General features: G+C 48.7%; 1 protein-coding gene across 3 annotated transcripts in view; it reads right to left on the bottom strand.

Annotated features, from left to right (window-relative positions):
• Positions 1-698: 698 nt before the first annotated feature.
• The window catches only part of GSG1L (GSG1 like), a 57933-nt gene continuing 33091 nt past the window's right edge, over positions 699-25540 (bottom strand). The window contains exons 3-8 of one of the 3 annotated variants that reach the window (XM_063414529.1): positions 24729-24881; positions 20541-20652; positions 14326-14493; positions 8847-8914; positions 1981-2586; positions 699-1475 (exon numbers count right to left, since the gene is read on the bottom strand). In XM_063414529.1, the coding sequence (XP_063270599.1) occupies positions 2564-2586; positions 8847-8914; positions 14326-14493; positions 20541-20652; positions 24729-24881 (524 nt within the window). In that variant the 3' untranslated portion in view covers positions 699-1475; positions 1981-2563. Of the gene's footprint in view, positions 1476-1980; positions 8284-8846; positions 8915-14325; positions 14494-20540; positions 20653-24728; positions 24882-25540 lie in introns of those variants that run through there. The other 2 variants (XM_063414528.1, XM_063414527.1) reach the window with 2 other exon arrangements.

Raw genomic sequence — 25540 nt, forward strand, 5'->3', positions numbered from 1 at the left:
CCAAGAAGTGTCACTGACTCTGAGAGGGACTGGGTGAACCAGTGGGGCAGGGGAGTGTGGCTGCCACTGACACTGAGCCACGTAGCACCAGGACATCCCTGCAGCCCCGCACTCTCACCTTCACAGAGCAGGCTGCAGGGCCTGTGGGGGACACACTGCTCATCCATGGCACATTCCTCGTTCCCAGATGCAGAGGAAGGAGCTCCAGGAGCTCCATTTTCCTGTGTGTCCTCCGTGACCAGCAGCCTCCTTCCCCTGGGACAGGCTCCATAGCAGTGCTCACCTTGAGGGGCCCTTGCAAGGGGCCACAGCCTCTCAGCTGGGTTAACACATCTGAGCTGGCCCAGCCAGCTCAGACTGGGAGAGCTGGAGGTCACAGCCCTTCCCCTGTCCCACTGCTGGGTGGTGATTTAGGAGCACATGGCAGAGTTTTGTACCCTGGCCCCTGTTACCTGGAAGGGAACCTGGTTGGGCTCACCACTGCTGCTCATCGTTGTGCCCTGGGTTTGTGCCCCTGGAACCAAGGATTCAGTTGGGCAGAGGAAGGTTTGAAATTCCCAGGTCTCATCTCAGTGTGTGTTCAAGTTACGATGCTGATTTATTTGATGTGCAAAGCATTTTTAGATAAATAAATAAAAAAGAACAGGCACAATTTTCTAACAAGTAATGTCATTTAATGAATGATACACTCTAGAAAATAGAAACTACCCAGATGCTGGTTGGTTGGTCTGTTTGGGGCTGGGAGAAGGCCCTTGCTTGGACGTACAACGCCTCTGTGGGATTCTTTTGTCAGCATTTGTAGTTGCTGGAAACAAGGAAACGTCCATAGATTGAAAGAGACACCAAAGGAGCAATTGTTTTCTAAAACGTGGGAAGAGTGCAGGATGCCCTCCCACTCTGTGTCACTGGGCGGGTGGCATGAGGGCTCAGAGCTCACCAACACCTTCACAGACAATCCCTACCTAAAAGGGACAGACTCAACCGGCGGGGCTGCCACAGCCCAGTCCTCCAAAGCCACCACGGGCCTCGAGCTTTCCACAGCGCCTGCGGGCTCTGGTGCTTCCTGCGCGCTTTTCTGCACGTGTTGTGTCTCTTCCCTCAAGGTCTGGCTGCTGATTCCAGGGAATATGCTTTTCAGAATGTCACAGTAGACCGTGTAGAGCTCTGGGTCTATCCTGGGCTTGGGCAGGGCGCGGGCGTTGCAGGCCTGCTCGGAGGCCGGGTGCTGTGGCCAGTAGACGTCGCTGAAGAGGGCGGTGAGGATCTTGTGGGCAGCCTTGTAAGGGTCCTCCTCAAACTGCACCATGGCCTTGAGCTCCATCAGGGTGTAGCCGTTGTACCTCTTGCTGTCCTCGGCCAGGGGCTGCACCGTCTCCCCGATGTGTCTCACCTTCCACTTCAGGCATTTCAGGTCTTCCTTTACATCCTCTAGCTCTTTCTCCATGGCTTGGAATTCCTGTGTGGTTACAAATCTCCTGCCAAGGAAAGAAGTGGCAGAGACAGGGAGGAGTTCAGCGGCTCGGAGCAGGGGGATGGCCCAGCTCGCCCCGGGTCGGAGCCGTGGAGGTTTGGGAGGGACATCCCGGCCGTGTCACTGAGCACCATCCCCTGCTCTGCTCTGCCGGGCTCCAAGGGACAGCAGAGCTTCTCTCTGCTGCCTTCCCTACAGGGGAAAGTTGTGCTGTTTGTTTGGAAGGACAGGAGGTGCCTGAAACCTGTGCCCTGCTGGAGGAGCTGAGGCTGCTGACCTGGCCCAGGTCTGTCATGAGGTGTGGAGAGCTAAGTGGGTGTATGGAAATAGGGCATTTTGCTTCCTGGGTACCAGGGTTAGTGGAAGCACAGGGTGGGTACTGGAAAACAAACTCTGGGAACATCTGAACCATAAAAGATATCTAACTTTCTTTATGGGGGGCTCTTAATGATTCTATGCCAACATGGGCCATTTGAGGACTAAGATACCCGTGTAGTCTGGATACATACCTCTCATGATCAGGATCTTCCAGATCTGATTCAAACCCCTTTCCTGTATTCTTTAACTCAGTTTTAGAATAGCCAGGAGCCTGGGAACTCTCTTCAGGAGTCGCTGTTGCTGGAGGCCTTGTGCTTGTCCTGGTTGGGGTCAGTGTGTGATCTGAAGCTGAAGCTCGTAGGTTTTGTGCTGTGTGAGGACAGAAGGTGGAGAAGGAAGCTGCATTGATCCCTGGGCTGACTGGAGAGGAGTCAGAGTATTGCTGTGGCTTGGCTGAGCTGGGTGTTAGACTGAGCCTGAGGCTGGCTGGGCAAGATGCTGGAATAGTCCTTGCTCCCAGTGGGCTGGAACACGATATTGCTAAATTTGTATCTCTTTGCTCAAGTGGTTGAGGGTCTGGTGATTCCCCTGGGGCCAATCTAGTGATGGAGGTGATGTCCAGCAGGGTTTGATCCTGAACCATGGAGATCTGGCTGGTCGGTTCTGATGAAAGTGAAGAGCTGCTTGATGTGTTGCTGGAAGAGCTTGACGTAGCGAATGGGGGTATTTTCTGAGCATTATGGTCACTCCTGTTCCTCTGCGGGCTAGTGACACTTAGAGCTGGGTGTTGTGAAGCCCTAAAGAAAGACAAACACACACTTTTTCCTCTGGACTGGGCTACAGGCTTATAAGAAAATTTCAGGCCTATTTTGGGACAATTTTAAGCCTGTTTCCCATAACTGCATTTCCCCACAGGCTGATTTGCCTCTCGTGTCTGTATAAAACCTGCTTCTCGTGACCAAGAGCAAAGCACTTGAGAATAAGGCACATGAATTCAGGACCAGCTCCTCCCTGCTGCCAACTGAGCACATATCAACTATCCTCTGTCAGAACCACTGGGACATCCACGTTCTCCTTCCCAAAAGTCACACAGCTCTGCGAGAACCAAGGATTCGGTGCTGGGGAAGGACAGGAAGGGATGAAAGCTACTGGCATGTGACTGTGAGAACACAAAAACCTGGCTGCAGGTGGCCACGGCGCCTCTCCCTGCCCATCCTGCCCAGGGTGAAGACCTGCCTTCCTTCTGTGGGCCCTCAAGCTTCAGTCTGCTGGGAGCACTGCCTGGGAACCCAGGGAATTGGAGGATGGCTAAATTTTTCTTCGTTTGTCAATACTGATAGCAGGAGAGGAAGATATTCCACCCCTGTGGCCTGGAATTGTCCTGACAGGTAGGGAATGCAGCTGGAAATGCCTTGACCTTGAAGGGGAACACAAGGACAACGGCTGTGCAGATCATGGTGCAGGATTTCTAACAGCCAAAGGACATGACAAGCTTTTGTAGTGATGCCAGGGACCAACTGAGTCTTTTTGTGCATCTGGGAAATTCTTGTGGTGGAAGACAGCAGCAAATCCTGCTCTGGATGGGATGTGTGAGATCTGTACACGAGGTCCTGTCCTGTCAGCTACACACTCACTTCTCCTCCCTGCACCTTCTCAGTGTTGGATGCAATTAAACACCAAACATTTCAGGTTCTAAAGAGCATGTCTCACACCTCTGGGCTTCAATAGGGTTAATTTGCTAAATCACAGCTTAATTATCAGGTTTAAATCAAATTTAAAGGTTTTATAATTGGAAATGCAGGCAGTTACAGAGCTACCGCATAAAAGCAGAGCCTAAAAGGAATCATAAAATGGGTTGTGTAAAGGGCAGGAGAGAAAACAACACACACGTGTTCCAGGGAGCACCTGGGACTGCCTTGCCTTCTTAACCTGGCTGAACAGCACTGGAGAGCCAGAACTGCCAGCTGGGCATGAGGAAAAGCTTTTTCACCCCGAGGGTGTTCAAACAGGGGGGTAGATCGGGATCTCCATCCTTGGACGTGTTCAGATCTAACTGGACAGGGAATGAAGCAGCCTGATCCAGCCTGGACATTCTGGGAGCACAGGGCTGCACTAGAGCCCTCCGGGGTCCCTGTCCACTCTGTGTTATTCTGTGGTTCTGCCTAACTATGAAAATAATTTATTCCTCCCCCTGTTCCCCTTTCTCCTGTCATTCCTCTCCCCTCTGAGTCCCACCTCACCTTCCTTCTCTTCCACTGGACCCTCTGGGCTGTCCCTTTTCCTACTGACTTTATAGTGCTTGTTGCAGGAGAGTCCCTCATAAATAAAAATGAGGGTTTTTATGGGAAAACCAGAGTTAATTGGCTCAGAGGGATTGCTGCCCCTTCCTTGCATGTCAGGGTCAGTAGCTCAGGCTTTGGAACCTGGGAGACAAGAGACAACCCCATTTTAAGGCAATTAAAACAAAAATGCATTTTTGCTGTTAAAATTACATGTATTTATCCTAAAATATCTCACTGTGTAAAATGATCTGAGAACAATCCCTGCCTACATTCCAGGGAGGATAGGGTATGCACAGTAAGTGAAAGGCTATTTGGGTGCACATACAGTCTGAAAGACTTCATTTCACATGTTTAGCAGTGTGGGACAGGGTTGGCTTTTGGGGGGGGTGGTTTGGGGAGTTTTTTGCATAAATCCAGGATTAGCTGTAGGAGATGAAGCATTTATTGAAAGATGCAATTTAGAAGAATGACAGAAAGCACGTTTCATAACTAATCCCACTGAAATTTATATAAGAAACCTTTCAATTCACCTGTGCACTGGAGGAAACAGAAAATGTATTATAAACTGCCAGCTTATTTTGCTTCCCTTTTCCACCCCTTAGTTTTCATGGCCTGCCATGCTGCACATGGGACTGCATTCACTTGTATCATCCTCCTTATCTTGGAAGCAGAAAAAATGGTAGCTCAAGAAGCAATGTTAAAGCAAAATGTCAGTCTGGATGTTAGCAGAGGTAAATGAGGACAGAACTGAGACCTTTAGTTGTGGAATTTCCTGGTGGGCAAGGCTCTGCCTGAAGACAGGAATGAGATTCCCACTGCTGCCAGGGCAGCAGGGCTGGATCTTCGACCCGGTGCTTTATCAGAGGGGATTTTTCCCCACTCGTTTTCTGAATGTGGTGAATCACTCTGAACTGAATAAATTACAGGAAGAATTGCAAGGCCCGGAGTTGGAATCAATGGTGACATGAAATAGGCAGCTGATTGCAGCTGTCAGGTACCTCCACAAGGAGAAACCTTGGCTCAACTTTGAGCGACACTTCAAATGCGTCAAGCCCTTGTTGTCTGCCGCCTCCCAGCCTGTGCTGCTCAGCATATAAAGCATGTTCCCCGTTGTCACAGTGACCTTGGCTGCCGTCTGTGCCTTGCCCTCTCCAGCTGAGCTGGTGCTACAGACTTTTTCTGGAGACTTTTGAAAGTTGCCTGCACATCCAGCACCACTTTGCTTCCATGGCGCTCATGACCGAAGGAAAAAAAAACCCTCAGTGGATATCCATTATTTTAATGAATCATTTCCACCGTGTTTTAAACCTAGAGTTCTTCTGATGAACTTGTCTGAATAGAAAAAAAACACACTATGCTTTAGAGTGAAGCACTGAGGGATTGGTTGCATAAATCTCACTGTAGACAGCCGGGGTGGGAGGATGGTAAAAGAGCTGTGGGATGGACTCAGGGGAAATGCCTACAGGGTGATGACATGAGAATAAAACTATTTTTTTCAAGGCCTCCTCTTTGTCAGGTGACCCTTCTGAAATGCCCACGCTGCCAAAACAGTGACATATTATTTCTTTAACACTGAATTAATTTTGAATAATCTTTCAGTTTTCTACAAGAGAAGCTGGTGTCCTGAACTCTGGGTTTATCTGCCTCAAATAACACCACAGCTTTCAGCCACAGACAGTAAGAATTTGCTGTTTCCTGCTCAGCTCTTCCTCTTCTGGGCTATTTATCTCTTCTTTGGCTCTGCCACCACACCTGTCCCTCCTTGTCCTTTGTGATATTTCTCCTGCCTCTCTCTGCCCATTTGACATTCACCATCTGCATCTCTCCCACCTGCCCCGTGGGATCCATGCTCCTCATGTTAATGCCTCATGGTAGGAGAGCTCTGGAGGAAAGGGTGGAAGTGGCATGGACATACAGATCTGAAATCAGGGAGAATTGCTGGCTGGAGCCCAGTAACAGTGAACATTTCTTGCTAATAAATACCTGTGCAACAACATCGAAAATATCCTGATGTGAAACTTCTATATTTTTGTGCAGTGACTATTCACAGCTGGAGCATTGAGATCTCCCAGCCCTGCACTTCTGAAAGAAAAAGTTGAGACCTCCAAGGTCAAAAATGACAGTAAATAGACTTTAAAAGTGCCTGGAAATGCTAAATTTGGTATATCCGGGTGTATCAGATGTATAGGGGCCAGTGCCATATGTGTGCACAGGAAGGCACCTTGGGGACAGCAGAGGATGCCAGGTTATAGTTAGAGCTCCTGGTGCTGTTCTCAGCTCAGGCAAGTTTAAACCCTGCTAAAGGGGCATAAAGGAAATAAAATAATTTTATTTTTAACCTTGTTAAAAGAGAATTATAGTTCAGTGATGGACATTAAGTGGTTTAATACCGAATCATCAAGACTGAATAACTGCATTGTCCTGATTGGGACTCCCCTGAATTCAAGCTTCTGATGTAATTTATAATTTAAGGGCACTTCTTAAAACAGAGAGCTCAGTCTTGCCAACAGAAGAACCTGATATCCTGCCCTGGCATGAGGCCCTTTGTGCTACCTGTGCTCCCACAGTGCTGTTGGGCTGCTCCAAAACCTTTAACATTCTCTTCCAAAATCACCTGGCCAGGTGGTGTTTGTCTTCCACAATTGCTCAGCCTCGTTCTCCTCTTTACAGCCTTTGCTCTTCCAGTCCTCAGGGGCATTCCCCAAAGTCCTTTCCTCTCAACAAGGACAGGTTTTGTCTTCGTGGGAGGACAGAAAGATTCCCAATGCCTGAGGATGAGCCAGTGTTCCTCATCTGCAGTTTGGCTCAGACTGGAGCCTCCTCAGAGCACTCCTGAGGGCAGCTGGCAGGTCCTGCAGGGAAGGAGGTGCTGGTTGAGGAGAGCAGCAGGAGTAACTCCAGCTGGTGCTTCCTGGTGTCCTGCTGGCACGGGGCCACCCCTGTGGGAAGTGTCCGTGGAGTGCTCCCAGTGACCTGCTGGCATTTCCTCTGCTGGTGGCACTGGGTTGGTCTGCTCCAGGTGATGTGTCCCCTTCTTCCATGCCCCCATGGGGTCAGTGTGCCCGTGGTGGCTGCTCTGCCTTCAGCCAAGCCCTTCTCACGCTGTTCTCTTGCCACTCTCAATCCTCTGCTGGCCACGGGCCCCTGGAAGGGGGAATGTGACAAGGACTGGGAGCATGGGACCCTGGAACCAGCACCAAGGAGGATCCTGGGCTCAGGCCTGGGCCAGTCATGGCTTGGTGGTCTTGCTGGAGGAAGGAGAGGTTCATCTGAACGTTGTGAGGCTTTGTGCCATCCCAAGCAGCAGTAACTAATGGTTTTCCCTCACTAATAAGCATGGATAATGAGCATTTTGCAGCTTCTATTGGATTTGTAAGTAAACTGTGAACTGAGAGCACAACTTCACTCCTGTCACTTCATTAATATTGATCTGATTTCATTACAGAAGGTAATGGATGTGAGGCTGAGCCTGATGGAATATTGAGGGATGGCCACTGTTCTTTACCTGACTCTGGGCTTCTCGTTTGGGGTTTGCCTTCCCAGAGCTGTCAGCACTCTGTGGGATGAGCTCTGGGTCCTTTAAAATGGAAACGCTTGGGACAGGGCTGCCCATAGGACCAGCAGAGCTGGTTCCTTGGAACACCTATTGTCAAGGCTTGTTATTGGTTCTTTGAAACAAAGACCTCTGGAGAGGCTTCAATAATAAAATAAAGCACATTTGAGCACCTGCCAGGAGCTTGGCTGGTGAGAAACTTTCTCAGGAAACGTGACCCAGATCAGTTCTGTACCAACAGACATTTTCAGGCCTGTGAGGATGAAGGACAAGGATCTGCCTGTGGAAAGGTCCATGACTGACATGACATTTTCAAGGAGCAGGAGTTACCAAGATGACAAACCGAGCTGGAGAGCAGTGCCAGCACTATCATGCCTGTGGGGACACCACCTGCAGTGACATGGGACTGGAGAGCTGTTCCAGCAGGTCTGGGGAGGGAGCAGGACCCTCAGGGGTTGGGGTTACAGACACCAAACTTCCGTGAGTGTGTGGCTGAGATGTGCATCTCAGCAAGACAGAGGCAGCAAATTGCCATGAGGTTTCCAAATTTTAACAGCGCAGAGCCAGCAAGTCACTCTCCCAAGGCTCCCTCCTGCTGAATGAAGGATCACTTGCTTTCTTTCCAAGGAAATAGATGCATGAAACTGCACACATCTTTCCTGGAGAGTAAAGAAAAAGTATAGTATTCAGAGCAGGGCAGGAGCCATGCTCCAACATTGCTCTGTACATTGAAGCACTGATTCCCATAGCTTAAAGCAAGAGCTCTTGCAAACACTGAATAAAAGCACTGCAATTTCCAGAGAAAGTGCAAGAAATGGCATTAATTATACTAACGTTATTGTCTACCAAAGCTGCTTTCAATCATTTTTATATTCAATAGCATGCATCATCATGAATTGGTGACAAATATAGATGAAAAAAGGTAGTGATAATGAAAGTTATACAGGTGTAAATTAGAGCATATTTTTAAACTACTATGAAGTCACAGCTTCTTGAGATAACACAAAATTATAGGATATGTGCACATCCTAAATTGAATGCTGGAGAATTCTGCACTGTTCTTATGCTGGTTGGTTATCTCTTGGGCAATGCTGTCTGGGAAAGCAACAAACCTCTGTTCCCAAAGCTTCCTACTCCAAACCTGGTGCTGGGCCCCGGGGAGGCAGCGTGGGGACAGGACAAGCCATTGTGTGCCGCACACATTCGAGCCACGGTCACTTACTATTTGGGGAGCAGCTATGGAGGCACTGTAACCTCAGGTCCCCAGCCTCAGCCCTCTCCTCCTCAGCCCTGGAAAAGAGAATATAGAAGTAGCACCTTTAACAGAAACAAAGGCTGCTCCCAAATGTACACAAATGGAAGGGTGAAAACCAATAAGAGTCCAACGTACCTGGGCTCCTCCATCTATAGCCAGGCCCACCATGGAGAGGGTGATGGGCTCAGCAAGGACTTGGTTCCCCTGGCTTTGCCCCTCTTGGGAGAAAATGTAAAGAGGCCATGGGGAATAGAAATGAGGGCTCAGGGCTGCATGTCTCCACTCCTTCCCTCTCCAGGATGGATCTAAGCACCGGGGCCCAACAGCATTGTGCAGTACGTGTGTGTTGGCAGTGGGGATGGTGCTGCTCTGCACCATTTTAGTGCCAGTCCATGTGATTTCCAGAAGGAGCAGCTCTGTGGATAAAGCTTCCTGTGTTGCAGAATAAAGTACAGAACAAACCCAAGGCAGGAGGTTGCACTCACCCCTGTGCACTGAAGAAAGGGGAATAGGAAGATTGGAAATATTGATGTCTGTGTGAAGAGCTACTGACTCTGCCAATGGGAGGTACATTAGGTCAGTAACTGAAACCCTGTTCAGATACCTGGGTGACCAAGGAGGAAACCAGAGCAAAAGGTTGGCATGTCTTTAGAAGGCGTTGGTATGATCTGCACATCTGACACGAGCACAGTGGAGTCACAGGAAGCAAGCTGTGAGGATGATACATTACAGAAATGTGCAAAAGGGGAAAAAGCAGCGTGTGAATGATGATTTGAAAAGTTCTGGTTCTCACAGTGGTGGGAATAGCCCTGATTTATTAGCTCTGCAATAGCTTTGGTCCTGCTGTCTGTTTCAAACTGCTCCTAGCACTTAAAACTACATTTTCTGTCCCTGCAGAGATATTTTGTCTGCACTGCTGTCGATGGCAGTTTGAACTCAGCTCACTCCAGAATTTCACCAGTAGCATCTGCCTGCTTGGGTTGGTGTTGCAGATCAGAGTAAGGGCCCTGTCAGCAAGAAAAATGTTGTGAAATCAGCTACAATGGCACAATGGGTGTTGATGGACAGCTGCAAACGCTGTGCTACGGATGGGTGAGCCGGGGGAGGCTGAATCTTCCAGATTTACTTGCTAAGTATGTTGGTTTAACAGCCCTGGTGAGTGAGATTGGCGTCACAGGGAGCAGGAGGCTGGATACCAGAGTGAGACAGGGCTGTGCTGGTCTCTGGATCCCTCCTCCCACTGGGGCCAGCGTGGGACAACCCCTGACCCCTCTCTGCAGTGGCCTCAGCTCCAGGGGACTCTGCAGCCCTGGCCAGCCTGGGTGCACGTCCAAAAGCTGCTCTTGTCCTCACTAAAAGAGGGCCATGGGTAATTCCAGTTTCCTTACATCACAAACTTTTCATTCCTTGCCCGAGGCAGTGACGAGCTCTCCACGAGGATCTCACCTGGATTTGATTTCCAACCTTTCAGACCCTGAATCCTCACCTCAGGCTTCAGTGCTCACGTACCTTCACCCCAAGCCTGGACATTCCCTGGTCCTCCCTGGAGCTATTCCTGTCCTTGTCCCTTGCCCAGGGGCCCCCTCTGCCCCAGCAGCGGTTCCTGCCCTGCCCCCAGCACAGCAAAGGAGCAGAGAGGAAAGTTTTGTTCTTCACCTGAAAGCAAAATCCACCAGAATCCTGGGAGAAGGGAAAGGTGTGTTGGGGAGGGTACCTGAAAGGTTTTTTTTAAATATATGACTAAAAGAAGGCAAGAAACTGAGAACAAACTTGGGAAAGACATTGAGTCTGGGTAATCTGGCTGGCCTTGCCTGGATGGATGTGATGATGGTGTTGGCCTGAACCAGCAGAATTCCTGTGAATGCATCTTAATTATTACACAGCCATAGGGACAAAGCTGCCAAAACAGCAGGGGAGAGCTAAAGCTGCTAAAACAGCAGCTACCAAACAGCTGGGCAGGGGAAGAGGGGAAGGTCTGTCACCATTCCTGCAGCTGTTGTCACAGAGATGATCAGACTTCGTGGGAGGGAAGAAAGAATCCCTGTCCCTTTGGCTTGTCTGGAGGGATCCTCAGAGCAGGGAGGAAGGAAGAGGAGGGCAGGGAGGGTTCCTCTGCTGGCTGGGGCAAACCACAGACGAGGGACTGTGCTCATGACCACATGGGGCAAGGGTGTTCATGTGAAACAGAGCAGAGAGAGAAACTGGGAAGGGTGGAAGAGTGGTACTTGTTATGAACTGACACCCAATGAACTAAAAAACCCACAAAAAAAGATGAGCAAAAGATATAGACAGATATTCATTTCAAAGGAAAACAAGAAAAACGGAAGAAAAAAAACACTTGAAGGACAAAGACTGAAAGCTGACTTTGCAGATAATTTTGATAATTTTCTAGAACACTTAAGCATAAATAATACCTCCAAGTCTGTCTAATTGACCTGGTTTTCTTGGAGTTACCCTGAGGGCTATTGTACCTATCATATCTGAAAAGCTCTGGTATCTTTTGATTTTATATTGTGAATATAGGGTCTGTTTTGTCTGGACTTTTCTAAGTGGCCTGGATGTGTAACACCACGAATCTTTGATTTTTCAGCAGCTGCTGAAATGTTTTCCCAGTGGCAGGAGCAGTGCTTGGCTGGTGTGAGACAGAGCCTGGGGGCAGAGGGAGGCAGAGGATTGGGATGTGCTCCTGTGTGAGAAACTCCAAGAGCTGCCCAAGGTGGAGTCAAAGCAGGCTGTGGAGCAGAGTTTGGAGTGTGCACAGACATTCGTGTGTGTTAAAGGCTCTTCAAAGCAGGGGCTGCCCTGGGCATGTGGAGGAGCAGCAGGGCCACAGAGGGTGAGGCTGCTGTGCAAGGGGAGGGGATGGGAGCTGCTGGAGGGGCATCAGCACAGCAAACCAGGGGACAGGACCACAGCTGCTGAACTGGGAGCTCTCAAGGGACCATTCCAGCTCTTATATCCACATTTTCAGCAAATCTTCTGCTGTTATGTGCAGTTGCATGCAATTAAAACGAAGCACAATGCAATGATATAGCTGAGAAAACACGTGCAAGATTAGCAGCATTTTACTGTCAGTACTTCTCATAAAGCCAATTTCTTCCCTGGGAGCGGGTGCCTGTAGGATAATATTCCCACAAAAAAAAGTTTTATCACCCAAAATGGAGCTGACACTTTCCTTCCCCGAGCCCCAGATGATAAAGGGAGCTGTTGGGAATAATGATAAAGCTTTAATTTTCAGCAGGCACGCAGGAAAGTGCCTGTTGCACAGGGTGTGTCCAGCACAGAGAGTGGATGTGTGCTCCAGGGGGTGCTGGCTCTGCAGAGGAACAGGCAAAAAGGGTGAAGATATGTGCAAAGCAACTGGAAGGAAGAAAGGCTGGAGGGTTTTATTCATGAGGTATGAAAAGGAACATGGAGGTGGAGGAGTAGGAGGGAATGTGAAGTATCCCTGGGAATGTGCACAGGAAGGAAAGAAGATTTATTTTATTTTCTGTTTGTGCAAAGGCAGATGGGAGCTCGGGGAAGTTGTGTGGGACTGAGGGCACCCACAGCACCCTGTGGCACCCTGCAGCAGCAGGGATTGCTACTGGACAGTGCCTGGACCCCTGCAGCCAGAGCATTCCCAGGGCACAGCAGTGAAGCTGAGCATGAACACCACCACTTAAAAAAAATTTAAAAAAATTGTATATTGCTACACAGCTTTAAATCTCTAGAATGATCCCATGGTAACACTGTCTCTGGGCTTCCTATTATGTATTCAGATACAACAATTAAAATAATGTGATATAAAAAAAGAAAGTCATAATCATGGAGTTAGGGAACGCCACATGCTTGAGCTGAGTGTGCCAAGTGCGTGTGGAAGGGCTGGGAGGAGGTGACCGAGGAGGGAATTGTTGGGGGTGGAATTGTGTCATGTTGTGAGGGGAAGGAGAACCCAAATCAAACTCACAATGCCCATGTGAGACAAAGAGGTCCCTGTCCTCTGGGCCATTGGTATATTTTGCTATTTACTGTTCCAGAAAGGGCAGCAGTGGTAGTTCAACAAGTTTCCTTAGCATTTCCCAGTCTAACTCAAGATACTGTTCTGTATAATTCTCCTGGGCTCTTATCTGCACTTCTCACTCCAATAATTTGTCTGCTTTCCTCCCTGAGTGCTGATTTACCCTGAGGCACACATTGACCCCTTCCTCCTCACTGTGTCTGGGCTTTCTTTTCTCCCACAGAGAATTTTTTTAGAATTCACTGTCATATCCAAATGCAAAATTAGGAAAATCATAGTTGTTTGCCTCATTTCTCTTTTCCTTGCAGACTGTCTGAAAGCTAGAGTGAAAACTTGGATGGTAGCGGGGAGATCACTGCAACAACAGAATAATAAACAAAACAACCAAGGAAAAGCAATAATCATGGGAGCTCTCATGGGAGCAATAATCAGGAGAGCTCCTCACTCTGCTGCTGAAATGCTGATCATTCCAAACCTTCTGTCCCCTCAGAGCTTCCAAAGCACTCTTTTCACCATGCAGAAACTGTCCCACTGGTCTGACAAGCAGCAACGCATCCTGCTTATATTTTCTGCCCCCAAAATATCTTTATATCACTTCAGACTTTTGATGAGGATTTTCTGTACTTCTCGGCTCTTCATCCTGTGAGGGTCCCTCACCCTGTGGAGCCCTTCCCTGCTGTGTGAGCCCAGGATCTGTGTGTTCTTCACAATCCACAGCTTTAAACAAAGCCTGAACTTCTTCACCAAAGGATGAGGGCAGGAGGTTCCTGGAGCAGCCACAGGGGCCAGCTGCTGGGCAGAGTGACAGAGCACCCCTGGGCCTTGGGACCCACCAGGGCTCCAGCCCACCCAAGCCCCTGGTGGCGGGGTGGGTGGCACTGTGTGGGTGGCACTGTGTGGGTGGCACTGTGTGGGTGGCACAGTGTGGGTGGCACCCTGTGGGTGTTTTGCTGTATTTGTGTGGATTTGCTCCAGAGCATGGGTCATGCAAAGCAGGCAGGGGTGGATTGTGGGCATGTGATCGTGGGAGATGGCAGCTCCAAGGTGGCCTGGTGGTGGCTGGAAAATGCCTCAGCAGCTGTTGGGATAATTGGGAGGTGCCTGTTGCATGTGCTGAGAGAGCATGGGTGTCACATTTGGTACACCCCCACAATTTTACCTTTCTAGAGGGGGAAAATCAGCTTACATTGGCAGCACAGCTTTTTGTGAATTGGGTGCCTATTGTAAAGATGTTAATGAGTATAGGAGAAAAAGTAGGCCCTGGGACATCACAAAAATTAAGAAATACCAAACCAAGGAGGACCTTTTGCATTTCCCTTTCCCACGCCTTTTCCAGGTGAATCAGAGGCTTCACCCACGAGTGCTGAGGTGGGTGAGAGCCTGGGTTTTCTGGAACCAGCAGAGTCCATGGGAACCTCCCCTGACCGAGTGGCTGGCTGCACTGACCTTTCTCTGAAGTACTTGAGGGCTTCCTGGTCTAGGAAGTTCTGCTCTTCTCGAAAGCCCTGCTCAAAGATTTTGCGCTTGTGCCTGAACTCAATGACAGTCTTAGTGTAGGAGTTGAGGGTGGTGACGGAGGCAGCCATGCAGCAGGTGAAGGAGCCCCACGCCAGGCTGTGGAGAGAGAAACCAGCAGAGCTGGGTTAGCACAGCAGCTCTGTCCCATTTCTGACACAAACACACAGGGAGGGTGGGGCTGACAAACCCCTTCTGCTCATCTTACCTGTGCCTCGTGCTCAGGCAGGCAGGGCTGGGCTGGGGGCTGGGCACAGCCTTCATCCCATGCAGAACCCTGTGCTAAGGTGAGCACTTGGTGCACTCTGACAAAAACCTCCTGTCTTGGGTTATGTAACCAAAAAACAGTGTATTCTATTTCATCTGTAGAAAGCAGCTGGGGAGATGTTTTTTTTCTTTATCTCTTGTAACTCCAGGGGGAGGAGGGTGGATGCCTTCTGATCACAGCCCAGCTGTTAAACCAGGTGGGGCAGGGTTTGTGATCTCTGTCACCACTGCCCACCCTCGGGGATATCTTCTGTTCATGGGCCATTGAGGCTCACAGTGCCTGACACATTCCATCATCCATTGGGAGATGGAACACCCAGTGGGGAGGAGCCAACCAAGCCAACCATTCCTACCCAGATAAAAACTGAGATGCAGGAACACCAGGCAGCCTGTTTGCACTGGATTCCCAGAGGAAGACCAGACCCATCTCACCGGCACCGGAGCCTTTTTCTACAGGATCATCTCTGCTCCAACAGAACCACATCTGTCACTCCAGGAGGATTTATTTGGGCTGCTCCTAATACCCTGGCCAGCAGGGTGTCAGGTCATATCTCTGACTCTGTCAGGGTTTTCTAGGACTTTTGTTTGCTTTTTTGTACTACTGCATTTGTATTTTTAGTATTCCTAGTAAAGAACTGTTATTCCTATTCCCATTTTTTTTGCCTGAAAGCCCCTTAATTTCAAAATTGTAATAATTTGGAGGGAGGGGGTTTACATTCTCCATTCCAAGGGAAGCTCCAACTTTTCCTGACAGACACCTGTCTGTCCAAACCGAGACACCTCCCGATCTCCCTCTGAAGTGCCTCAGAGCCTTGCAGACAAGTGCTAAAATGCACACACTCCTGGAAGGAGCAAAGCCCCAGAGAGTCTTTTGGAGCAGCTTTCCAGCATCCGTGCATGGGACGCTGGCTGCACATTGCAACTGCAGTGGTGGTTTTTAATCTGCTTTCCATTCCTTCTTTCCTGGTTCATGGACCCTCTGGCATTCCTGCCTTGTGTCTGGTCTCTGAAAGCCTAACCAGAGTAGAAGACAACGCTTCCATTTTGTGGAGGCACCCACCTGGGGGTCTCCTGAGTGCCCCCCACCCGTGTGAAGGTAATCCCAGCCAACCTTGGCCAGCCAGGGGCAGGACACTGCAAACACCAACCAGGGGCACAGGGAGGCAGAGGGAGAAGGGAAGTGGAGGAAAAAAGTGACTGCCCCAGTGCCAAGCTGGAGCAGCAGCAAGTGTTGTCCTGGGTTTCCTGACAAGCAGGGCCAGCTGGGAGCTGCTCTGCTCCCTGCTCGTGGGCAGGGCTTCCCCCCCAGCTTCTTTTGCCCACCCTGACCTCATGTTCAGATAGGGCTAGTGAGGGACTCATGGCCCCAGGGAGTTGTGATGCTTTTTGAGCATGAAATGAGGCTGCAAAAAATGGCCCTGAATTCCTCCTTTTGTCCACAGAGCTCCTCTGGCTTCCAGCTCCCCTTGGCTTCACACTTGGCCCAACAACTCTGGCTATACATAGTTCACAGTGGCTGCCTAACTAAGCTGGATTAACTCCATCATCTGTGACACACTTTACCTGCTTCTTTTTGCACTTTTTCTATAACAAATTGATCTGAATTATGCAAAGCAGAAAGAATCCAGCCCCAGTAGCATTATCTTATAAATAAGCATTGTCAACACAACCCTCAGCATGAGCTATTTTCCCATTCTGCAAAGGACCTGCAGACAAGGAAGCAGTTTCTCATTTCAAATTAGACAAACCTTGAAAAAGAGCACATATTCATGGACTGAAAAATCTGGGGGAAAAATGGCTCAAGTAAACAGAAATGGCTCATTTCAATGATTTCAAAATTCAGCTTATAACAAGTCCTGCAGGGACTCCTGAGGCAATGAGATGTGTGGAGGCAGCTCTTTCCCTGTCATTTTTGAACCTGTTTGCCAGATGCAATCAAATGAGAAGGAAATGTAGTGACCCCTGGGGTGACAGAATTCCCTCAAGTTTCCCATGGCTGGGAGAAGTGGGAAGGGAGCTTGTGCTAGGTGTGAGTGTCCAGGCACAGCATCTTCCTGGCCTGGCATGAGTCTGCCTCCCACGTGCAGTGTAGGGAAGAGCTCCAGCAGCTGCAAACATTTCCAGCTGGGCTCCCAAGCAGTACCCAGGAAGAAGCCAGCCCAAACCACATGCCTCACTGTGCCTGGGAGGTGCCTGTGGAATGATCTTTGAGGGAGAATTTCTCTTGGATGCTTCTGATGGTTTCTAATCATGAAATCAGAAGTCCTGAAAGGTTCAGAGAAGGAAGTACAGAGTGAAGAAGTGCCTGGCATCTGGAAAATTATAGTAATTAGGCAGTTAGGATAGATGTACTTTAGCTTTTATGGCCCTTGAATAAATGCTATTTATTTTGAATTGTAAAGAGTGGTTGTCCTACCTTAGGAGTTACCTTAGGTGAAGGCCTCTTTAGCAGCAGTGTTGTTAATGTTCTGTGCCAGCTGTGCCCCAGATGTGCTGGGGCTGCACCCACAGAGCCTCCTGTAGCTGAGCTCAGGGCTGGGCTCTCAGGTTCCTGCATGGCTCAAACAGCTCAGACTTTTTGTATTTATTTTCTTTAGAGAGTCTGAACTTGAACATCGACTGATCCTACTGAAATCCCCTGCCTGGAGAATGCCCCGGCCCACTCCTGACTTGTGCCAGAGCCCAGAACAACCTCCAGGCTTTGCCAATGGCTTGGGAAGGGGATGGGATAACAGACACCACCCTGAGACACCTGAGCAGAGCACGAGCAGCCCTGCTTCATTTTGGGAAGGGGTGTTTTTATCATAGAAAATCATAGGAAACTTGGTTTTCCCACAGGCCCTTGGGGAAGGGATGGCAGTGTGGATCCCCAAGGCCTTTGGCTCTGGGCCATGAGGACAGTGTTCCCTGGCCCCACCTGCCAGGGCTGTTTGTGTTCTCTGGGCTCTGCTCTGTGGGTGGGTGCTGCAGTGGCACATCTACAGCAGGCTGGAAATGGAGGTGGTGGTGACAACTGCTGGGCCAGGGCTTCCCAAAGCTGTTCCAGGACATCACCAGAACCCAGGTGGAGCAGAAAATAATTCCTACATGTGTGGTTTTCCACCAGGCTGGGTGGGCATTTGTAACTAACCCTTCTTAAAGAAGGTGTTCGAGTCTGGGTGGTGCCAGGGGAGGTTCTCTGGTCTGTACATCAGTGTTAGCTGGAAGGCAGAAGCCTTGGGTTTGCTTCTTTTGACCTCTAGCCCTTCCTTTTCCAGGTATGCTACCCATCACTAGCATGGCATGAGGGACCCCATGGCCTTCCTCAGGCTGCTGAGCACCACTGCAGGCTGAGAATGCTGCTCCCTGTCCCAGCTGAGCTGGTGTTTGCACCGTGCCCCACATCCTGCATGGATAAATGTGCTGCCTTGGCAGCATCAGGGAAGGGAGAAGGGGAAATTACTGAATGCAAGGAGCTTTGTGGCTGCAGTAGGTGCAAGAAGGAGCTTTGTGGCTGCAGTGGCATGAGAGGAGCTCAGCTCCCAGGGGGGCTGTGTGGAGTGAAGCTGAGGTCTCACCCCAGGAACACGGGCAGAGGGGATGTTGCTCCCACATATTTCCCTGCTCATGGGTATCTCAGAGTCCTGCACAGTGAGACCTAATCCTGGTGCACTCCTGGTCCTTAAACCAAAGCCCAAGGTGCCTTCCCTGGCTGTGGCTGCCCAGGGAGAGCTGAGGGAGAGGCTGCTCTGGGACAGGGCTGGGGTCTGGGCTTCATCCCCCACGGAACAGGGTTCCCAACTCCATCTGCCAAGGGACACAGCTCCCAAAAACCATCTCCTATGGGATACCAGATCCATCTGCCATGGGACACAGCTCCCAAACCCATCATCCATGGGACAGAGCTCCATCTGCCATGGGACACAGCTCCCAAAAACCATCTCCTATGGGATACCAGATGCATCTGCCATGGGACACAGCTCCATCTGCCATGGGACACAGCTCCCAAAGCCATTATCCATGGGACAGAGCTCCATCTGCCATGGGACACATCTATGGGATACCAGTTCCCAACTCCATCTTCCATGGAATACCAGCTCCCAGCTCTATCTCCCATGGGACACCAGCCTCACTTGCCATGGGACACAGCTCCCAAACCCATCTCCCATGGGATAGCAGCTCCCAGCTTGATCTGCCTTGGGACACATCTCCCAAACCCATCTCTCATGGAACACCAGCTCCATCTGCCATGGGACACAGCTCTCAGCTCTATCTCCCATGGGACACAACTCCCATCCCCATCATCCATGGGACACCAGCTCCCAACTCCATCTCCCATGGGATCAATAGAGACGGTGATCTCCCCATCTCCATGGGACACCATCCCCATCTCTATGGGACACAGCCCCCATTCCTATCTCTCTATGGGATACCAGATCCCAGCCCTATCTCCCACGGGATAGCAGCTCCCAGCTTGATCTGCCTTGGGACACATCTCCCAAACCCATTTCTCATGGGAGAGCTCCCATACCCATCTCTCATGGGACACCAGCTCCCCATCTCTGTGGGACACCAGCTCCCAACCCCATCTCTCATGGGACACCAGCTCCATTTCCATGGGACACAGCTCCAGCAGGGAGTGTGGGTGGGATGAGTGGGCCCAAGGAGAGCTCAGGATGCCCTGAGGGACCCTGGTGCCCACTCTGAGCCATGGGGGCTCTTGGCGTGCACAAGATGAAGGAGAATAATCTAATGAGTGTTTATCATGCAAGACATTTGCCAACATTTCGAAGTTTGAGTATTGCAGTAAATTACAAAATAGATTACCGAAGACAAATATGCCTTATTATTTAAATCTATTGAAAATTATACAATTATTGTGACAGAGTTGTTATAAATATTAATATAAATATTATAAATATGTGAATGCAATGTATTTATAAGTCCATCATCACATGCAATAAATATTCATTACTGAGCCACCAAATAAGCTGTATTTTAAATATAATGTGATTTGTATTTTGTAACATGTTGTTCAAATGTTAGTAACTCCTCCTATGAAACACAGTAGAAAGAGGTGAGAAGGAAAGACTAATAATTCCCTGCAGTGCTGTGCATAAGAAGTATTTATTTATTTGTGTTAGCAAAGATTGTTGTCTTTGTTTTGAGATGGAAAGAAAATAATGTGCTATATTTAGAAATGGCAAGAGGAAAGTATTTTCCCTATCCATCCAAAGAGGCTGATGCCTCTGGAGGACTGGGATGTTGTTTGCAGGTATTTTTATTCTCCACAGCCTCCTGCTCTTGGTAAGCTTCTTATAAACTTGCAAGCAATATAACACAGATGCTGTGTCTTGGCCAAATTAGTTTTATGTGATTTTAGAAGATAAATGGGAAAGGTAAAAGAAAAAAAAAAAGCCATGTCCATTTTCCCAATGCTTCTCCCCATGATCCACAGGGAAGTCTCATCATGCCAGGAGCACTGCACCTTCCTCTGCAGTTGTGTTCAAAGCTGCACCCTAAGGTTCAACAACTGAGACATTAATTAAAAACAAGGAGGAAAAAAAAAAAAAAAAAAAGCTAAAAGTCTCAGAAATGCCATGGCAATTATGTTCCTAAATTGAACTTTAATGAGAGTGCTCAATCTGTGTTAGTAATTGTGGGTGCTGTTTATTTACAAATGCTCTGTACCTGCTGATAGCACAGCTGCTGCTGCACAGCCACCCAGAGCTGTCCCCCACACCTCCAAATCTGCACGGCCCTGGGGGCTCGTGCTCCTGCAGGCCTGGCAGCTGGAAATCCACAGGGTGTTCTGGCAATTGGGGCTGATGTGTGCAACGTCCCAACAGGCTGATGGCACAGCCCCAAAGAGAAAAGAGATGAACGGGGGTGACACTTACCAGAAGGACCATCCATAGTCCCAGGAATGTGGTCGCCAGTCCTCTGGCCCAAGGCTGACTGTCACTTGGAAAACTTGAGTGTACATCATGTGTGCCACCATCCCCAAGAGACCTGGGAAGCAGGGATTAGAACAGGAATTTTTGTGCCAACGTTTTTGATCATTCTTGAGGGAGCTACTGCTGTAAGTGCTTTGAGAGCTCCAAAAAAGTCTTTGTTGTACTTTTATGCCTCCTGTTCCACTGTGGAGGAGGGAGCTGCATGGGCAGAGGAAAGATGTGACTGAGAGCTCATTATTTTACATCATTCTGAATCCTCAATTAAAAGAGGAGTTGAAGATAGAAAATCGTTGAAGAAAATGTTGCACAGAGAGCATCCCCACCAACCCTGCTGCTGCAAGCCAGGGTGTGCCACCCACAGCTCCCTCACAGCCCATCACAGACAGGCTCAGGTGAGACAGGGAGGGGAGAGGCTCCTGCAGGCAGTGCAGGCTCAGTGTGTTCATGCCTCACAACCATATTCTGCCCCAGCAGTTGCTAAGATTTGTGAATTTGAACACTCAAAAAACGCTTGGAAGTTGCACCAGGAGGTGAAGTGAGCTTGGTTCTCCTGATGATGTGTGGGGAGAGGACACCACGGGGATACTTTTGGTGGTGCAGTGCTGGTGATGCTTTTGTGACACTGTTAGAGCTCACTGAGAACTGCAGCTGGGTGAGGATTAGACAACCTGTTAGACTTTCAGTCTCTGTCACGTTAAAGAACAAGGCTGCAGTAAATCACAGGGTGGCCTGAGGGGTCCTGCCTTTAGCTGGCCAGTGATCCTGCAGTTTAAACAGAAAAAAGCACCTAAACTTTATATTTCAACATCCCTTTGAGGAAAAACCAAACCCCACTTTAAAGCAGTGGTGGTCAGGAGCAGCTCCGAGGCTTGGAGAATTTTGTAGCTGTAATTTGGGATGTTCCTGCCATGGCACCTGGGCAGTGCAGGGTGATGATCCCCACTGAGCTCTGGGGGTTCAGGCTGAGGAGGTGGGGCTGGATCACCACATCCCCAACAGTTCTTGGACCTGCAGGTGTGCAGAAGCCTCTTGTGCTGCAGTGGCAGTTCAAGGCACTCAGAAATACCAATATTCTGCCATGGTGGGTACAGTGAGGTCTGTGTGTTACACTTGGACCATTCATTCACTGTTCTTTCTGGCCATCTAATTTTTTCCACGGTTGTCCTTCCTGTGCATGGAAGATCCTGATTTCCCTCCCCCAGCCACACCCAATTTTTGCCTCTTCTTTCCTTCAGAACCTAAACCACTCCATGAGTCTTTCCAGACATGTGGATGATTCAGGGCAGCTCTGGAGGAGGGGAGCTGGGGAATGTTGGAGTTGTGGGCATGCTGAGCAGGACCTTCAGCAGGAGAAATGTCAGGTTTGGTACAAACAACTGCAGAGGCTGAGGGAGGACATTGTGTGACAGGGGCTGGGGTGATTTGCTCAGCTGCCTCGCGTTGGAGTGACACACTGCAAAGATAGGAGGTGGAAAGAGCAAATCACTCCAGGAGAAATGAGATTTGGGCAGGGTGGGTGGCCTAATGGGAGCACAGCAAAGTGCTGCACACCTTGCTTTGTTCTGGTTGTATTTAATTTCCAGAATGCACCGGGAGCTTGCTGAACTTTTTAAATCAGTGGATTTTTCTTCAGCTGACTGCTCTGCCTCGATCTCAAGTTTGGAGTTTGCTGTTTCTATATGTCCTGTCAGTAATTTTTCCACCCTAATAAAATATTACAGCCTGCCCTGAGACCTGTCATAGTCACTCAGAGCCAGCAGGAGGTTTGACACAGCCAGGACCAGCCTCAGCAGGGCTGAGCTGCTCGCTTCTGTCACGCAAGCCTTGCACAGGGCTCCAGCCACCTTCAGCCCTGTGGCTGAGTGGGAGGCTGAGATGACACTCACTGGTCCAGGGGAGGAGGAGGAGGTCACCAGCAAACACTGGAAGCATTTTTGGTTTTATCTGCCTGATGGCAGGGCAGGATGGGGCTGGATCTGCACCTGCAGGGCTGTTGGTGCTGTTATGCCACATCCAGACTCAAGCAGAACAACACAAATCTTGTGCTGTGCTGCCTCCTTCACTTCTGGTTTGGTCTATTTTAGCTGTGCCTTGTCCAGTTTTCTCCACGGGGGAACCTCTCTGGTCCTTTCTGCTGTGCACTTAATGAGCTAAAATGTGACACAAACCAGCAAATGCTGGTGCCCAGGGTCAGCTTTTCCCCCAGCTGGCTGCTTGAGGCTGGGCAGGGAGGGCACAACGCCTGTGCCCCTCCAGGGCAAGAGGGCTCAGCAGATGGAAAATCCCGGTGCTGTGGGTGCTGGAGTGGCTGGAAGTGCTGAAACACCAAACACTCACAGCTGGATCGAGAGCCTGAGCCCTGCAGGACCAGGGCTGCCTGGAGGTGTCAGCAATGGGAGAAACTAAGGAACTTTGGAAAGCTGGAGATGGAGGAAATTTGGAAAAGACAATGTATTTTAAAGCATTTTCCCATATTTTTTTGACTAGAAATTCAATTTATGGAATGTGTCAGATTAATTAAAATGTTTTATTATAAATGTTACGTGAGAGACATCTGACAGTTTTTTAGTTTGTGTAAGGTTAAGAGGGATACCAAAATGGTGATGTTGTGGGGTATTTTTAGTGGCTCATAGGAACAGCAATAAGTGACCACACTATTGGGATATTTTTTCCTAACCTTTAGATGTTGAGCTATAAGAATGTGGAGAGCTCATTGCACTTTTATGAGGGAACTCAAGCACGAATTTAATGAGGAGTGTTATGCTCCAATGGAAAGTCCTCTTCATTACCTAATTTCTATTAAGCTGTGTCATTATAAATATGCTAAGCTTAAATAAATACAGTTTTCTTTTTTCCTCTGATATCCCTGTCATTGAAAACAACAGCTAGCAGTGTGCTGGGGTTTGGGGTTTTATCCTTGTTTCAATTCCTCTATCATTTTTCCCTGTAAAATTTTGAAGTTTATATTTGGACTATCTTGGCAATGAACTTAGAAAGAGGGAAGGCCAAAATAAAAATAGAAAGTTGTGTAGGAAAGAAAACTTCATCATTCTTACAAAACTTTAAAACTGCAGTTAATGGTGAAGGCAGAGAGGAACAGCATGGATGTAATTGATTGAATGCTGAAGAATTCCACACAGTTTGATTTTGAAAATGGAACTGATTTTTTTTTAAGTTCCAAATTATATCCAAAGCTGAAAAATATGCTTTGGCAGTTCTTATATTTTTTTGTCACTCAGCTCTACTCCTGACCTTTCCTTTTTGCTATTATTTCACCATTTGCAGCTTTCCCTGAAGATACACAGTTCTTCCCAGAATGTACACTGCCTGTTGTAATGTCTTCCAGCCTGAAATGCAGCAGAATAAAATGCAGAATAAAGCCTGAAACGCAGCAGAATAAAATGCACTTCTATTGCAGAAATTCCTTCTGCTGGAGAGGCCCGTGCAGCAGTGCTCACATGAGCACCCTGGCTGCTTGTAGAAATCCTGGAAATGGGGGGTTTAACCAGAAAAAGCCTCACAGAAGTGAAGAGGCCTTTAACCACATGGCTGGACTTCTTTTAGAGAAGTGAATTGCTCAAGTTCATCTGGTGAGGGGCCCCAAGTACAGACTGAGCACAAAACCAGCCCCAAACAGTTGTTCTGAGAGATGAACGTGTCCCAGAGCGCTCTTGGGGCTGCTCCTCAGTGCCATTATTAGAACCCTTTTCCCTCTCAATTTTGTTAATTAACAAGAGGAGATCCTTTCTTTGGTTTTCCAGCCTTCACCTACTTTCAGGATTAGCACAGAAAAAAGACTTTCCAGCGTTACATGTTTTTAATTTTCCTCTGGAAGATGAGTGTGATGATGCTGCAAATGGAGCAGAGGCTGGAGCTGTGGTAATGGCTGTGCAGGCTGGGGAAGGATAATTACTGCACTGCTGCTGTGAAATCAGGAATGAGGATGTTCACTTCTCCCTGGCAAGAGGCAAATTTATCATGCAGTCTTTGTGCCAAAGGAACAAAAAATTACAGTGAAAAATTGCGATAGCTAAATGGGGATAAGAAAGCCTTGGAGCCTGTGGTTTTTTATTCCTTCAAAGTGGTAGAATTTTGCTTTGTGGTGGTAAGAGGGGAAGGGGAGGTTCGTACCTGAAAGCACAGTGAAGACAGCAGCAAAGGCATTTAGCTTGAGCCCATCTATGACACTGCTTGAATGAAAGAGCTCGAGGCACATGAGGCTGAACCCGACGACCAACAGCAGGATGTACAACACCTCGGACACCACTGAGAGCCACAGCACACCTGGGGGCAGAGAAGCAACCACTCATCACCTGGGGAGCACTTGCAAGAGCTTAAAGGTGGCAAAAATTAATTAGGAGATCAGGAATATCTAGAAGTAACTGTGTATTAGGAATTTTTAATAAAGGTTGGTTTTTAAGACTGCCAATTGTAATATTTTTTTCCATATGTTTTTATGGCATCCGCTGTATATTGGGAAAAATTTCTTTACTGGAAAAGTTGTTAAGCACAGTGTGCCCAGGGAAGTGGTGGAGTCGCCACACCTGGAAGTGTTCAGAAAACCAGTAAAGGTGGCACTTCCCAATGTGGTTTGTGGGCATGGGGGCATTTGGTAAAAGGTTGGCCTTGATGATCTTGGTGCTCTTTTCCAGCCTTAATTGTGTGATTCACAGAGTTTAAACTCAGCAAACAAAAAAAAAAAAAAAAAAAAAGAAAAAAAAAAAGAAAAAAAAAAAAAAGGTGGTGAATGAAGATGTGAAGGGTGGCAAGGTGGCAAAGACACTGCAGAGAGAACAAGCTGTTGCTGGTTCCTGTTCAGCTTGGCTACAGAACCTCTGTGGGCACGTGTGAGAACCTCCTGGCTCCTCTGAGCCGAGGCACAGCTCTCAGAATTAACTGTCCCACCTGTGCCACAGTTTAGATGAGCACAGTGCACAGGCAGG

Source organism: Prinia subflava, chromosome 17 (assembly GCF_021018805.1).
Source record: "Prinia subflava isolate CZ2003 ecotype Zambia chromosome 17, Cam_Psub_1.2, whole genome shotgun sequence".
NCBI classification, from domain to species: domain Eukaryota; kingdom Metazoa; phylum Chordata; class Aves; order Passeriformes; family Cisticolidae; genus Prinia; species Prinia subflava.